The sequence below is a fragment of the Felis catus genome, chromosome A2 (genome assembly GCF_018350175.1).
Source record: "Felis catus isolate Fca126 chromosome A2, F.catus_Fca126_mat1.0, whole genome shotgun sequence".
Classification (NCBI taxonomy): Eukaryota; Metazoa; Chordata; class Mammalia; order Carnivora; family Felidae; genus Felis; species Felis catus.
This window is the reverse complement of record NC_058369.1, coordinates 11,191,527-11,205,056: the sequence shown is the minus strand read 5'-3', so window position 1 is coordinate 11,205,056 and position 13,530 is coordinate 11,191,527. Positions and strand designations below refer to the sequence as shown.

Sequence of the window (13,530 nt, the reverse complement as noted above, 5' to 3'; positions counted from 1 at the left end):
TCATTCTTTGTGGTAGTTATATTCTATACCTGTGTGTGTGCGTGTGTGTGTGTGTGTGTAGCGTTAATAACAGCAGCAAGTGTGTGTGTGGGGGCCTGCATTCGTCTAAGAGGGGAGGACAGAGGGGAGCTCCAAATTTTGCTCAGAGTGCAGGCTTTAGAATCAGGGCTTACAATGTCAGCTCGTCCGCTTATCCGCGGGGTAACATTGGGCAGTTACCGTTCTCACAGGCATCACACACGGACTCATCTATCCTTCCTACAAGCCTTTGAGATGGGTGCTGTAATCCTCTCCGTTTTACAGGTGAAGACACTGAGGCCAGAGAGGGGGGCAGGGACTTGCCCAAGGCCGCACAGCTTGAGTTTGGGGGGCTGCGATTCGAATTCGCCCCGGAAATCTGGAGCCCCAGTCCAGCCTGTTAACTCCCAGCATACACTGCCCATCAGGTGGTGTAGGGTAAGTGAGTGATATACAGTAGGTGCCTCATACGTGGTAATCAGTGTCCTTTTTAATTATAGTTCTGCTAGAGGATGCTTAGAGGGAAGGCAGGTCAGGCGAGAGGCAGGGAGGGAGGGCCACGGAGCCGTCCAGTCTCTGCTCCGCAGGCCCCGGCAGGCAGAAACGCGCCGGATGGCCGGCCGGGGCAGAGGGCCCGCCTGTCACTTGGCGGGGGCGCTGGACTCCGCGCGCGGCGGCGGCGTGCGCGGGTCCCAGTCGTTGACCAGGCGCTGCGCCTGCTGGTGGTACACGCGCGGGTGCCCCTGGCGCAGGCGCAGGCGCACCACGTTCAGGTCCACTTCGTACCCGATCCTCTTGCACTTGAGGCTTCGGGCGAGGTTCTGGCGCGTGGCGAGCAGCTCCTGCAGGTTTTTCTCCACGCGCGAGATGTGGCGCTGCAGCTTCTCAGTGCCCTGGGGGGTGCGGGGACCGAGCTGGGAGCTGGGCACTGTCTGGGGTGGGCGAACCCGCCCGGGCCGGGTGCGGGTGTGAAAGGAGCACACCTCTAGGAAGGGGCGGGCCTCCGAAGGGCAAGGGCACACCTGGGCCACGCGTGCCTGCGGGAGGTCCCCTCCTGGGAAGGGGCTCGAAGAGATCGGAGGGAGGGGGGCACACACTGGGGCCAGAAATGCTGGAAAGGGAATCGGAAACAGGCAGGGGATGGAGAAGGGGACGCACCCGGAGAGCGAGGGGCAGGGGCGGCTGGGACCTGGGAGGTGGGGAGCCTCTGGGCGGGCGTGCCTGAAGCAGCTAGGCTGAGAGAGGGCCTTACTGAGATTCTTGGATACTGAGAACAAACTGAGGGTTGATGGGGGGGGGGGGGGAGGGAGAGGGGAAAGTGGGCGATGGGCATTGAGGAGGGCACCTATTGGGATGAGCACTGGGTGTTGTATGGAAACCAATTTGTCAATAAATTATATTTAAAAAAAAAAGAGGGGGTGAGGCGGGCAGAGATTGAGGGCACTTTCTCTCTCTCTCTCTCTCTCTCTCTCTCTCTCTCTCTGTACACACACACACACACACACACACACAACATACAACACCCAATGCTCAGGAGGGCACTTTTTCTGAGACAGGTGTGGGTACCGGAGGGCCTCCTCCCCGAGCTGAAGGACTGACAGCCCTGGGTGAGGGGGTCTTACCTGGGTCAGGTGTGCTTGGGGCAGCAGTACCATCGGGATGCGGCTGCACCTGCAGAGGGCGGGAAGGCGCGGAGGGGGCCACGCAGGAGCATACCTGGGCGAGGCGCGTGGCTTCGGGCAGCTGGGTGCCCACGTGTCTCTGGTACACGCGAACCAGGGGTCTGTCCAGCTTCTCTCGGGTCTCCAGGTGACGTTTTGACAGAGGACCCTGGCGGAGTGCGGTGTGCGGGGCAGTGAGGCCCCTGGGCCGGCCTGGCGAGCGACCCCGGTCCCACCCCGCACGGTCTGGCGCCAAAACCCACCTTGATGAGGCCGTGAGTGATGTACATTTCCTGGTTGAATTTCGTGCACCGCTGGATAGTTCCCCGCATTAGTCCTAAGGTCATATTCATTCTTTCCTGGGTGGGGTGGGAGCACAGGGGGATCACAGTGGCTTCCTGGCTCCTCTGCTCCCGCGCCCCTCCCCCCCTGTAGTCCCGCGTGGTCCATCCTAGCCCCTCCCCCCCCCCCCCCCCCCCCCGCAATGGGCAGTCGCATCCGCCGTGCCCACCTTCAGCTCCAAGGTCTCCCGCATCTTCTGTGCCAACAAGGCGCACACGCGATCGCTTATCTGATGTTGCTGCGCCCGGATGTCCTCCTCGTTCTTTGCCATTTCCAGCAAGGTGTCCTTGGACTCCATCAACAGTCGCTTGGCTTCGTACAGCGCCGTGGCGCACTCTGCGGGCGGCGTGGGGACACTCGTTGGAGAGTCAAGGCCTCCTTTTCCCGGACCCTGGCGACCCTGGCTCTCTGAGCCCCCCTCCTCTATGTTCAGGTTGTGTTGGGCCCTGGGCGAGGGGACTTTATTGAAGGACCTGGACAAAGTCCAGGGGAGGAGTTCGTAGAAGTAGTGTCCGGGACTGACTGAGTGAGTGCTCACACGCAGGAGTGTGTGGGAAGCAGGAGTGGGCGTGAAGAGCTAATCAAGAACGTGGGCTCAGTGGAGATGAGCTCTCAGCCCCCCTCACTAGGGGGGCAATTCCCCAGAGATGGCAGTGGCTGAGCAGTGGAGGAGGAGTGGGCACCCGAGGGTACCTACTGCAGTGCACTCCTTTCTGTGGAGGCCTACCTGGGGTATAGGTGCCCACAGGGTCTGGAGGCGGCGTTTTTTGGCCCTGAGAGCTCGGGGAAGGGATGCGGGAGAGGTTCACCCAGGAGTGGCGGCCAGCCTGCTCCAGAACCTTATCCAGAGGCTGGTTCATAAGGTCCACAGCTTGGAGCCTCTCCTTACAGCAGAAGGCCAGAGTGTCGCGGCAGGAGGCCAGGGCCTGGGAACGAGGAAGCAGAGGGAGCAGAGAAAAAGGCAGAGAGTGAGCTGGGAGGTTGGGAGAGGCGGCGGGAAGCGATTTCCCCGCTGGAGGCTGCAAAGCGTTGCCACCTCCAACCGGGACCCTCTCCAGTACTCCGCTGAAGGCGGGAAGAATTGATTTCCAAGGGGAAGTTCAGACCCTCCCCGCACCCCCTCCCCTGTCCAGAAGCCTTCAGTGATCCCAGGGTGGAGAGGGGAAGAGCAGTAGGGGCTGGTGGTAGCTTCCCTGTCCTAGGTGTCATTCTCTTCTTGGGTTCTGTGCCTGGCTTTGCTCTGGCACCCCAAGAAAGCCCCTCCCCCCATCCACTGCCCATCTATAAAGGAGAGATCGCACTGGCTATATCTACACCAACAGTCTTCCTGTATCAGCCCTTTGCTCCCCAGCTACATTCAGGGCTGATCCCCTCCCCTAGCCTCAGGGTCTCTCCTCCTTTGCTCTAATTAGTACCAGGAGCCCTCCGCTGTCCTCAGAGTATCTCCCCCACCAACATCTATCTGAACTCCTCCTCCCACCCAAACCCTTCTTCCACCATTATAAAATGAAGTATATCGCATTTCTTTGATACTTGCAGGCTATTTAAGTTATATCCACTTATCTAAACACCACCCTCATCAAAATATAGAATATTGCCATCATCCCAGAAATGTTCCTGGCGCCCCTACCATCTTCTCCTCTAAGCTGCCCTGCAGATTAGTTTTGCCTGTTTCTTTCTTTCTTTTTTCTTTTTTTTTTTTTAAGTTTATTTATTTTGAGAGAGACAGAGACAGCACAAGTTGGGGAGGGGCAGGGAGAGAATCCCAAGCAGGCTCTGCACTGCCACCACAGAGCTTGATGTGGGGCTTGAACCCATGAAGAAGCCGTGAGATCATGACCTCAGCCGAAACCAAGAGTTGGATGCTTAACTGACTGAGCCACCCAGGCGCCCCTTGCCTGTTTCTTAAGATGTCCATAAGCTACAGCCTATGGACTGGCTGCCTCTCTTTGTAACTAAAACTTTATTGGAATACAGCTGCACTTATTCATGTACGTGTTGTCTCTGGCTGTTTTGTGCTACACTGACCTAATTTTTTTTTAATTTTTAATTTTTTAAATTAAATTATCCCCTTATTTATTTAATATTTTTAATATGATTTATTGTCGAATTGGTTTCCATACGACACCCAGTGCTCATCCCAACGAGTGCCTCTTTAATGCCCTAATTTTTTAAAAAAATATATATATTTTTAAATTTTTGACAGAGAGAGAGAGTGCCAGCAGGGAGGAGCAGAGAGAGAGGGGGACAGAGGATTTGAAGCAGGCTCTGTGCTGACAGCAGAGAGCCCGATGCGGGGCTCGAACTCACAAACTGTGAGATCATGACCTGATCATGACCCAGGTGCCCCTACACTGGCCTAATTGAGTAGTTGTGATAGAGACTGCATTTCACGCAAAACCTAAAATATTTACTATCTGGTTCTTCAAAGAAATTTGCTTTTGAAATCTAGAACTTTATATAAATGGAACCATACCATGTGTACTTTATGTCTAGCTTCTTTTGTTGAATATTGTATCTTTGGGATTCAGCCATTTGAGTAAAAAATAGATTTAAAAAGTCTTTCATTCATTAATTCAAATATTCATCAAGCCCCTCGTGTATGCTGGGCAGTGTATTAGAGAGTGCGGATGCAGTGGGGAAAGCCAGTCCAATTCCTGCCCCCCAAAAGTGACAGGGTTGCGGTGCCTGGGTGGCTCAGTCAAGCGTCCGACTTTGGCTCAGGTCATGATCTTGAGGTTCTTGAGTTCGAGTCCTGCACTGGGCTCTGTGCTGACAGCTCAGAGCCTGGAGCCCGCTGCTGATTCTGCCTCCCTCTCTCTGCCCCTCCCCTGCTCATTCTCTGTTTCTCTGTCTCTCTCAAAAATAAATAAACATTAAAAAAAAGAAATGACAGGGTCAATATATGCAGACAAGACTGGTTAGTGAGTGGATCAGAGAAATGGGGATTACCTGGAGGGGAGCATGGGATCTAGAGGGTTTTGTTTTTGTTTTGTTTTGTATTGTAAAACAGACATAACAAAATTTTCCATTTTAACCATTTTAAGTGCACAGTTCAGTGACATTAATGTGTACCCACCACCTCTGTCCGTTTCCAGAAATTTTTTTTTTTATTATCCCAAACAGATCTGTTCTTGTTAGAGAATAATTCCCCATTCGTTCACTGGTGAGAATGATCCAACGAAGATGGAAATATTGGTGGTACAGGAGAACGGGGAGAAGGTGGGTGCAGAGGTAGACGGAATTACAGCATTGGCAGAGGAATAATGAGGTTCCCTTCAGTGACTCCCATGAGTTGGGGTCATTCATTGAGAATGAGGAAAGCAGGAATGGAGAGGTCTGAAGGAAGAGAAAGAATGAAATAACTTGCCCAGTGGGACAACAAACCTTCTAGACACATGCAGTGAGATCCCTGGGAAGGTTCTGAGTGCCAATTTGAATTCATTACCTTAAGTTGAAACAGGTCTGTTTGGATGTAAGCATTTTTCTCCAGAAATAGGTACATTAGGCCTCTCCAGTGGCCCTTCTCAATTTCCATCTCTGTTTTTTTTTTCTCCCACCTCTCCATTCACCTTTCTCTCTTGCAAACCCTTCCCTACTGGGGCCAACCTCAGGGTCTTCTCCCTTGTCAGTTTCAGACTTTCTCAAAGGATTTTTCAGGACTCACCAGATTTAAAAGAATATGACCCTGGCCTGGGGGTGTGGTGGGTGAGCACAGCTAAGGTTCAGCACCACGGATAGTGGTGCAACCAGCTCTTAAATTTCCTCTCCCAACCTCACCCAGGACCCTGGTCTGTCCCTTATTTGAATGTCCTTGTAATGTGAACTCTGAGGGCAAGGCCGTCTCTGTCCTCTTCATTACTTTGTCTTCAGTGCCAAGCATGGTACCCAGACACCGGGGTACTGGATTAATAGTTGTTAAATACATGAGTCAAAAGCACACACAAGTTACTAGCTAACTTTAACTGGTCCCAAGGGTTCCATCAAACCTGGCTGCCTTTTCGTCTTCATTAGTGCCCTCATAAAGAAACCCTTGTTGCAAGAGTGAAGGATGTAGTGAGAGACCGTCTCTGGCTGGAGGTGGCAAAGATTGAGCACATATTACATGTAAAGAGCTAGGCTCAAGACATCTGAGCTGACTCACAAGGTGGTTCTCCCACTTCTGGGTATATATCCAAAGAAAATCAGCATCTCAAAGAGATATCGGCACTCCCATGTTCATTTCAGCATTACTTACAATAGCCAAGACATGAAAACAATCTAAATGTCTGTTGATAGGTTAGTGAATAAGGAACAATGTGATATATATACTATTATCATATTAATTATATAATATTGATGTATTATAATCAAAACATTGATATCATAATATACTATAATATATAAAATAATTATGTAATATAGAATATATTATAACATGTAATATTTTACAATATGTTGTATATTTACACATATCATATATAGAAATTATGTTATATAAATGATATAATATATAATTGTATAATGATATAATTATGTAAATGTAATATAATAATATAATATAATATAATTATATAAACATATTATTTATTATATAATATTATAATATTATAATTATATTATATCATATGTAAGCTTTATAAAATTTATAATAACAATTATATAATCATAATATTATATAATGATATAATCATAGTTAATATATATTAAAAAGATACTTAATAATATATATTATATATTATACATGCTATGTATTATGTATTGTATTACAGTACATAAGATATGGCATATTAATATATATAGCATATATTATATAGTTTATATGCTATAATATATAGTATATAGCATACAATATATAGTATATTGTTATAGACTATATTAATATGTAATGTAATATATAATATACATATTATAAATTATATAAAATACTAAGATAATAATCAATGTTTTATAATATTAACATCATATATTAATAATATATAACAATAGTATAATACATGATAGATAATATAATATGTATATAATATTATATATGCAACAGAATATTATTCAGCCTTGAAAAAGGACATCTTGCCATTTATGACAACATAGATGAGCCTGGAGGTTCATTATTACGCTGAATGAAATAAACCAGATGCAAAAAGATCTCACTTATATGTGGAATCTAAAATAGTCAGATGCATGGCAGCAGAGCATAGAATGGTGGTTTCCGGGCCCTGGGGGGAGGGAGAAATGGGGGAAATGTTGGTCAAGGGGCACAAAGTTTCAGCGATGCAAGATGCTTAAGTTTGGAGATCTAATATAGAACAATGTGACTATAGAGAACAATATCGCATTTTATAATTGAAATTTGCTAAGAGTTTAGATCTTCAGTGTTCTCCCACACATACATAAAGGTAAGTATGTGAGGTGATGGATATGTTAACTACCTTGACTATGGTGATTATTTCACAATGTCTACATATATCAAATCATCAAGTTGTAAGAGGCGAAAGATTTATGCGCTCTGAAGAGAAACCAGACCATTATCAAATCATCAAGTTGTACACCTTGAATATATACAATTTTAAGTTGTCAATTAGGGGCGCCTGGGTGGCTCAGTCGGTTAAGTGTTCGACTTCAGCCCAGGTCACGATCTCACAGTTCGTGGGTTCGAGCCCCGCGTCGGGCTATGTGCTGACAGCTCAGAGCCTGGAGCCTGCTTCAGATTCTGTCTCCCTCTCTCTCTGACCCTCCCCTGTTCATGCTCTCTTTCTGTCTCAAAAATAAATAAACGTTAAAAAAAAACCTTTAAATAAAAAAAAATAAATTGTCAATTATATCTTGATAAAGATGGAAGCAAAAAGACACCTGAGCTTGACCCACAGCCCTGCCACTGGCTAGCCCTGTGCCTTGGTTGAGTCTGTGTCTCTCCGAGCCTCAGTTTTCCTGTCTCTAATGAGGGGATCATCGTTTCTATTTCACAGGAGTGTTTTAAGATGTTAGCTCAGTGACTGCACAGGGCTCGGCTCAGAAGGGGTGTTCATTGTTATTCCGAGGCCCAACTCCATCTCTCAGAGCCTCAGTTTCCCCACTTCACAAAGTGGAAATACAGTGAATGTCAGGTTAGGGTGGGCAGGGGTGTGGATTGAGGGTTTGCTGTGGCTACGGTCCCCAAGGTCGGAGCAGTTCACCCGTTTGGATCCACCTGCAGCCCTCTTAACTTGACCTGAGGTATTCCCAACCTTGAGCAGGGCCTCGGATTTTTCCATATCTCTTTCCATCTTCCTCTTCATGCTCTTAAGCTCCTCCTTCTCCCAGGTAAGCATACTGTCAGCTTTGTCAGGGACCTAGCAGACAAGGAGAGACTCTCTCACACCTTTGAGAGGGCTGGACGGAGATTTCTCCTTCCAGGGTAGGAGAGGGTTTGCCAAGTTCGTAAGCTCTCGGTTTGGAGAATGGAGTTGGGGGTGCTCTTGCCCATTGGGAATCTCTCTGAGAAGGCTTTATTCTTTCAGGGGGCTGTCACCGGGTGGGGTGTCTTACCCTTTAGAGGGTGGAGGTGGGAGCTTCTCCGTGGGGTCTCGTCATCCCCTGGGGAGGCTGGAATGTTCCCCACTTTTGGGGTGAGGGTCTGTGTTTCACTTTACGGGGAGGACGTCACCAGGGCTGAGACTAGGGGGTCTCGCTCTTTCTCTGGCTGGGGATGTGACTCCCAGGTGCAAGGACTCAGAGTTTGAGGGTCTCAACCTGTAAGCAGGACCTGTTCCTTTCTCCCCAGATGAGGCCAGGGGAGGGGTTCTCACTCTCGGAGGCTGTGGTGGGGAGGACTGGGGCTTAAAAAAAAAAAAACATTTTGAGGAGAGTTTCAAGGGTTGGGACCAGGACATCACCTACTGTCCTCAGCGGGGCTGGGGGTGGGGTGGGGGTTTGGGGTGGGTTTACATCACCTACTGTCCTCAGCGAGGTGTGTGTGGGGCTTTGGATGTGTTTTCACTGGGCTTTGAGGGTCTCACGCCCACGGGAGGGCCTCACCTTCTGGGCTCAGAATCGAGGCACCCCGTCTTGGGGGGTGTCCTCATCTTCTGTTGCCCTTACTCCTGGGGTGGAGGTGGGGGTTCTCTCTACGGGGAGAGGTTTTCTCAGGCCGAGCATCTACCTGGGATCGGAGGCCTCGGGCTTTGACACTGGGCCTGGGGTGGGGTGGGGGGGGGGGGGGGGGGGGGGCAGCGTCCCACCTTCTCAGACTTGGGCCGGTAGCCCCGAAGCTTGCTGCTCTGCTGGTTAATAAGCAGGCCTTTGCGGACTTGGGCGAGCCCGCGGTCGGTGGCCTCGCGCTGGCGCTGCAGCAGCCACAGCTGCCCATTGACCTGGTGCTGCGCGCGACACAGGCGGGCGGCGGCGAGGCGCGCCCCGCGCGCGTGCGCGAGCACCACCTCGGCGCTCTGCAGGGCCCGGGCGTCGCGGTGCAGGGGCAGCGGCAGGCGGGCGTGCCAGGCGGGGGGCTTCACCTTGCCCTTCCACAGCGTGACGCCCTCGCCCGGCGGCGGCTTCTCCACGGTGCCGCCGCCCGCGAGCATCTCCACGCGGAAGCGCCAGGGCAGGTTGTAGGCGGCGCGGCAGAGGTGGCGCGCCACGTGCGGCTCCCGCACGCTGTCCTCGGGTTGCCACATGGTCACCGCCTCCTGCTCGCAGCGGTCGGTCAGCTGGCGCGCCTTCTGCAGGGTGGCCGTGGCCGCCTGGCGCCACGCCGGAGCCCCAACGCGCGGGTCCTGGCTGCGCTCGGCTGGGGGGATCAGCACGGGCATGGTCCCGGCTTCGTGTCTTCCCACGGGGAGAGGCAGGGACTCCCAAAGACGCGCCGCTCGCTCCTGGCCCGAACGGGGAGTGAAACAGAGTGCCCATCACCATGGCGACGGTGGCAACAGCGCGCAGTTCCGGCAGTGGGGGAGGGGAAAGGCTGGAGAGAGGCGCGGATGGAGTCTTTGCTTTGGAACTTGGCCGGGGTGCCTTGGCATCCTGGCTCCTGCGGGAAGCCGGCCTCATCTAGCGCCTCTCTCGCTGGCGCTTCTTCCCTCCAGCAACACAGGCCTCCTTCCAGCTGCTGGGACGCGCTAAGCTCTTTCCCGCCTTGTCAAAGCCTCGGATTCGCTGTTCCTTCCGGGTGGCATCCTCCTTTGCCTGTCCTTCCCTCCCAGGGCTGGCTCTTTTCCAGTCTTCAGAACCGAGCTCAACTATCACTATCTTAAAAGGCTCTTTCCTTAAAAAAGTTAAAAAAAAGTTTATTTGTTTTTGAGAGAGAGACAGAGCACAAGCGGTGGAGGCGCAGAGAGAGAGGGAGACACAGAATCTGAAGCAGGTTCCAGGCTCTGAGCTGTCAGCACAGAGCCAGACCCGGGGGTCGAACTCACCAACCGTGAGAGCATGACCTGAGCTGAAGTCGGCTGCTTAACCAACGGAGCCACCCAGGTGCCCCAAAAGGCTCGCTCCTTAGTACCATATCTCAGCTCTACTCTTTCCCACCGCTCAGGACTTTTTGGTGCAATCCAGAGAAACAGAAAAGATGGCCATACAGTCAGAATCACAGCCCAAATCCAAACAAACAAACAGCCCCAAACCAAAACCAACCGCCTCCCCCCAAACCAACAATAACAACAACAATAAGACACGTGGCGCCTACCACTGCAGAACCGTTCAGCTGTGTGGTCTATCTTGGAGGCTGCTGCTGGAGGTAGCCCCCCACCAGTCAGTTCTCCATGGCACCTGCCTCTCCACCTTTCTGGTTCCCAGGGTGTAAGCTGGCTGCATCTAATTGGTTGAGCCTGTGTCACGTGGCCATGCCCCAGCTGCAAGGGAAGCCAGGAGAGTGCGCTGGCCCTGAGACTCTTGTTTCAAGGGCAGAATGGAGAACGTTAGCTCCTACGGAGACGCAGCTGATGTAGATTTCCTTCAACATAGGAAGCAGGTTCCAGTCTGGGGAAGAAAGAAGAGACGGCTGCCCTCCACGCCTCCCCCACAGTTCTCCATTGCGTCACCTCCTTTGTTTCTTTCTAGCAGTGGCCTGTTTACTTGAGCATTTGGTAGGCACCCCAAACTCGCCAGGTCCCAAGCCAAACTTTTGATGCATCGCCCCAGTCTTTCCCTCCACTAGTTTTGCTTGACTTGATAGCTGGCCCTCCAGCCCCCCCAGTCGCTTATGTTAAAAACTTTGCAGCTTCCTTACTTTTTCATGTCTGCATCCAACCCATCCACAAGTTCTGCCAGCCCTATCTTCAAAATTTATCCCCAATGGGATCTTCCGCTGCTACCGCCAACATTCTTAGTCTCACTGCCGTCATCAACCCTCATCACATGATCCCTCTGCCTATACCCGCTTCCTGAGATTCATTCTCCACACCACGGCCAGCACTACGTTTTACACTAGAGCACATCCTTTTCTTACTTAAAGCCCTTCAGTGAACCCCGTGGTACTTAGAATAAAGTCCAAACTCTTTACTCACCAGGCTCTGCGTGATCTGGCTTTTCTCACTTCCCTGAACTAACTCGTCTGCTACCTCCCACCCCCAGGTCCACTAACTGTGCCCCAGTCTCCCTGGCTGTCTTTGTATTCCTCCAACACATCATGCTAGTTCCTACCCCAGGGCCTTTGCATTTGCTGTTATCTTTTGGTTTGATCTCTTTCCCTTAAGATTTTGCCTGGCTTGGTTCTTGGTGTCCCTCATGGAGGTCTCACCTCTTAGACGGGTCTTCCTGGACTACTTGCTCAAAAGTAGCTCTCTTAGGTTTACAGGCTTCATATGGTGTCACTCATCACTACCTGAAAGCCTCTTATCCATTTATTTACTTTAGAATCCGCCCCCTCCCCCAATCCTAGAAAGAACCTTCCTCTCAAGTGCCCAGCGTAGCTCATGGCATATAGTAGGTTCTCAAACACATGTGATGAAAGAATGGATGGCAATCATAGGCTGTGATCATTTTATTTGTTTCCTTTTTTTTTTGGAGATGAAATTCTCATAAATAAAACTAATGATGTTAACGTGCACAATTCAGAGGCATTTAGTAGTATATTTATGATGTTGTGTCACCGCCAGCTCTATCTAGGTCCAAAGCATTTTCATCATCCCCCACGTAAAACCCCATACCCATCAGCAGTCACTTCCCATTTGAGCTCCCCCCCCCCCCCACCAGCTCGGGGCAAACACTAGTCTCCTTTCTGTCTCCATGGATTTGCCTGTTCTCATATTTCATGTAAATTAATCGTACGCTGTGACCCTTTGTGTCTTTCCTCTTTCTCTTAGCACAATGATTTCAAGGTTTGTCCATGCTGTACCATGTACCAGTGTTTCATTTCTTTTTATGACCAAGTTCCATTATATTTATATGCCAGAATTTTGTCTATCCATTGATGGACATTTAATTTGTTATCTAAAAATTTTTTTTTTAATGTTTATTTATTTCTGAGACAGAGAGAGACCGAGCATGAGTGGGGGAGGGGCAGAGAGAGAGAGGGAGACACAGAATCGGAAGCAGGATCCAGGCTCTGAGCTGTCAGCACAGAGCCCGACGCGGGGCTTGAACTCACAAACTCACTTGAATCTCACAAACTGTGAGATCATGACCTGAGCTGAAGTCGGTCGCTCAACCGACTGAGCCACCCAGGCGCCCCTGATTTTTTTCTTTTCTCCTTTTTTCATTTTGCCCATCAGGCTGTGAGTTTTAGGAGGGTAGTGACCTTTCCTCTCTTATATGCTACCGTACCCAGGATCAAGTACAGATTGTGGCTCATATTAAGCACTCAGTAAACATTTATTATTAAATGAATATGTGAGTGAAGGGCTGAGTGTGTATTTTCTTGTTAAGTGATTCAGAGGCGTAAGGATGAAGAAGGAATGAATGACCCTGGCTTTGCAAAAACAAAGGACCCATTCAGTAATGGGGAGGAGTAAGACAGTCAACCAAAGCCTCCCAGTCCGGCCATGCTGGAGACCCAGCAGGGTCACCAGGAAGCAATGGAGGCAGGTAATCTTCAGCAATGGAGGCTTGTGTCCAGGACCTACAGGAATGTGGGTTTAGCGTAGTCGCTGGGCCCAATGGTGTCTGCACAACAGATCTTCACTAGAGTCAGGATAGCGCCATGGTCAAGACTCTGGAGCTGGATGACTTGGGTTCATCTTATGATTCAGACACTTTCTGTGTGACCTTGGGCAAGTCCCTTACTTCTCCGTGCCTCCGTTTCCTCATCTGTTGACTAGGATAATAGGATCGTGGCATGGATTAAATGAGTTAATATGAGAAAAGAGCTTAGGGACACCTGGGTGGCTCAGTCGGTCAAGCGTCTGATTCTTGATTTCAGATCAGGTCAGGATGTCAAGGTTTGTGGGATTGAGCCCCACATCGGGCTCTGCACTGCCAGTGCAGCCTCTTTGTCTGCCCCACCCCTGCTCTCTCTCTCTCTCTATCAAAATAAATAAATAAACATTAAAAAGGAGAGAGAGAGAAAACACCTTAAGATTGTGGTTGACAGAGAATAAGCATGATGCAATTGCTTACT

General features: G+C 50.2%; 1 protein-coding gene across 1 annotated transcript; it reads right to left on the bottom strand.

Moving 5' to 3' along the window:
* Positions 1-486: 486 nt before the first annotated feature.
* On the bottom strand, positions 487-9,875 carry CCDC105 (coiled-coil domain containing 105). Its single transcript, XM_023246592.2, has 7 exons — positions 9,218-9,875; positions 8,225-8,329; positions 2,749-2,947; positions 2,191-2,357; positions 1,943-2,038; positions 1,735-1,848; positions 487-911 (listed from the first exon to the last, which is right to left on the bottom strand). Exons 1-7 carry the CDS (start codon positions 9,785-9,787, stop codon positions 660-662), a joined length of 1,503 nt encoding a protein of 500 aa, XP_023102360.2. The 5' UTR covers positions 9,788-9,875; the 3' UTR covers positions 487-659.
* Between the last annotated feature and the right edge of the window lie 3,655 nt (positions 9,876-13,530).

Excerpts from the sequence above, each read along its gene's own strand:
- CCDC105 (XM_023246592.2), bottom strand. The coding sequence starts at position 9,787 with ATGCCCGTGCTGATCCCCCCAGCCGAGCGCAGCCAGGACCCGCGCGTT. Across the intron at positions 2,358-2,748 it reads TGTGGGCACCTATACCCCAG|AGTGCGCCACGGCGCTGTAC; the intron begins GTAGGCCTCCAC and ends CGCCGCCCGCAG. Across the intron at positions 912-1,734 it reads AAGCCACGCGCCTCGCCCAG|GGCACTGAGAAGCTGCAGCG; the intron begins GTATGCTCCTGC and ends CGCACCCCCCAG.